This window comes from Aplysia californica, unplaced genomic scaffold (genome assembly GCF_000002075.1).
Source record: "Aplysia californica isolate F4 #8 unplaced genomic scaffold, AplCal3.0 scaffold00024, whole genome shotgun sequence".
In the NCBI taxonomy this organism is placed as follows: domain Eukaryota; kingdom Metazoa; phylum Mollusca; class Gastropoda; order Aplysiida; family Aplysiidae; genus Aplysia; species Aplysia californica.
In genome coordinates, this window is record NW_004797294.1 from 295,767 (window position 1) to 298,519 (window position 2,753).

The 2,753-nt window shown below is 46.6% G+C and overlaps 1 protein-coding gene across 1 annotated transcript in view; it reads left to right on the forward strand.

Annotated features, from left to right (window-relative positions):
* The window catches only part of LOC101852302, a 5,590-nt gene that overhangs the window by 1,526 nt on the left and 1,311 nt on the right, over positions 1-2,753 (forward strand). The window contains exon 2 of the mRNA XM_005090954.1: positions 118-296. Coding sequence (XP_005091011.1) covers positions 118-296 — 179 coding nt within the window. The remainder of the gene's footprint in view (positions 1-117; positions 297-2,753) is intronic.

The window sequence follows — 2,753 nt, forward strand, 5'->3', positions numbered from 1 at the left end:
CATCATCATCATCATCATCATCATCATCATCATCATCATCATCATCATCATCACTTTCATCATTATCATCACACTAGACAGTAGAAGGGATGAACAATTTTACGATTATTTTCTCAGCTATATTGGGCCAAATGATAGGAGCTTTAGACTTCAAAAAGATTCTGGATATGCAGTGTGCCGACAAAAACATCAAGTACAACTGCCTGGGCCAGATACAAGTTCCAGCTAATCGGGCCGTTGTCCATGGTTGCGTCAAGAATACGGTTGAAGCTTTCAAGAATGAGTCGTTCCACAGGGTAAATAAGATAAATGCAATTAGTTACAGAAAGGAATACATTACATTTCACTGGTCCCCGTGGGGAAATTTGGGTTACAATGGCAAACACACGTACATAAATACATCATTAGAAACGCATATACATGTATACATAAATACACACATAAATACATACATCAATACACAATATTACACGGATACTGACCAATTTTCACAAACATGCCATTGTCACACACCTTGTCCTTGGTGTTGGGGTCACTACATTTGGAACATGTCCATCTCTGCTCCCCCCCACCCACCCTCCTCTTCTTGATCCATCCCCGTGTCTGTCTGCTTACAGTCTCCATCACAATCTGTTTGGAGATCCGTCGGACTGGTCCGCACAGGTGGCGTTGTTTCCCTTCTCCTCTTTGGATCCCCTTCTCCTTCAATCTACCTAGGGTGTAGGAACCGCTATCTGCCCTATTCTTCCTCAAACTCCCCCCTACAGCGGTTAAGACGGTTGGTGGGTCCAGTGTCAAATTCCCTCCTACTTTTGCTTCTCCAGCCAGCTTGTCCGCTCTCTCGTTGCCGGTTACCCCCATGTGGCTCGGGCAGAAGATTCAGGCCACTCTATTCAGGCTGCTCTCCCTGATTGTAGCCTTCCAGTCCGCATACAGCATCCCTTTTTGTACCTTCTGTAGTGTGCTCATAGAGTCAGTAATAATTACTGCTCGCTGATGGCTCGTGTTCGTGATCCAGTGTAGAGCCCCACGTATGACTTATATCTCCATACACATACTGGATGTTGTCAGTCCAGTTGTTCCGCTTTGCTCTTTCACAACTACCCCATCAACTCTGACACTGAAGGCCCAGCCCGATTTGACTCCTCTGTTGACTGATCCATCCGTGAAGATCACAACATCTCCATGTTTGCTATGCTCTTCTATCAGGGTCTCAATTTCAGCGTTTGTAGCTCCAAGTGGCCAGTTGCGACATTCTCTACCCAATGTTGCCTTCACCGTAGTGTACTCTCCCAGCGCATCTTCGACCACGACCCAATCCCTGCCTCTCCTGATGTCTTGTATCTGGCAGCACTCGCTGATAGTGTTCGTGGCTTAAATCATCCTTTCTGTACTCCTCTTTAGCCTTGATGCCATCTGCCGTCCCACTTTCTTATGTAGGGGGTTCGTCTCGTCTGCAGTGACTCGTAAAAAGGCTTGGACTAGAGCCAGTTTGTGCCTCTCTTCTGCCAAAGGGAAGTGGAGGAAGTATCTCCTTGCTCCAGCTGAGGTGTCTCCTGTGCACCTCAGGATTGCCCTCATTCCTTCATGTTGTAACGCTCGGGTCGTTGTAGTTGTGCCTTTGATAGGGTCAAGAGTCCGAGCCCGTACTCCACGACAGAGAGTACCAGTGTCTAGTAGAGGATAACAAGGATTTCCTGGGTCATCTTAGCTCTGGCCGTCATCTTAAGGGTTGTTGGGCCTTTTCTCGTCCTGGAGATTGTTCTCGTGATGTGATTCTTGCCAGAGAGGGTGCGATCAAACGTGATGCCCAAATACTTCAGTGTGTGTTCCCTCTCCAGCACTTTGCCTCCAATCGAGATACGTGTCATGTCATTGAGCTCTTCATTGCTATTCAGTGTTCTCCACAGTGCACAGGCGTTGTCTGGGTGCAATTTCCCGTTATTTGCTTCACACCACTGTTTGAGTCTGTCGAGTTCTTCCCTGCTCTCTCTCTCTCTCTCTCTCTCTCTCTCTCTCTCTCTCTCTCTCTCTCTCTCTCTCTCTCTCTCTCTCTCTCTGCTGTAACCTGGCGGTTGTTTGCCTTGCCTGTACACCTGCACATCATCAGCGAAACTGGGTACACATCTGGGCACCTCCAGCTGCTTGATGGCCATTGCTGGTTGCCACTGTGCAACACTCTTTTTTTCGAGCTAGGGTTGTCGTGTCTTGCTTAAGGACACGCCCAAGCGACCACCAATTCAAACCCCGTGTCACCGAAACCTGCTTGACTTTGCTTTGGGTTTGAATTCATTACTCACTCTACCACTGGAGCCCCCCCATAAATTGTATGCGAATGTAGAACCGTGCCTATTCGACTTCACTATTCAGCTCTCACGATTTTGTCCACTTTTCACAGCTATTCGAAGCATCGCAGAAGTATTTGAACACCGTAGTATAATAACTGTGGTGGACAGTGGACTTTCGCTTCAATTTTCTAAACACGTCGTGATATTAGAGCATATTAATTGTTAAAAGCACTGAGGTAAAAGTAGAAATATTTCGTGACAGGTGATCAGTACAGCCAACAAGAGTTTTAAAACCTGCCTCTTAGTACATTTGCATATTATAATAAGAAGACTGAAAGTTCTTCTTTCAACATTTATTACGCACCCTTTTCGAACGGCATGACTTTCTGTTTTTCCAGTTGTCTCCATGTTTGCCCCTCTATTCTTTTCTTTACGGCGTCTATTCTTGGTTGGAGGGAGGGGGGG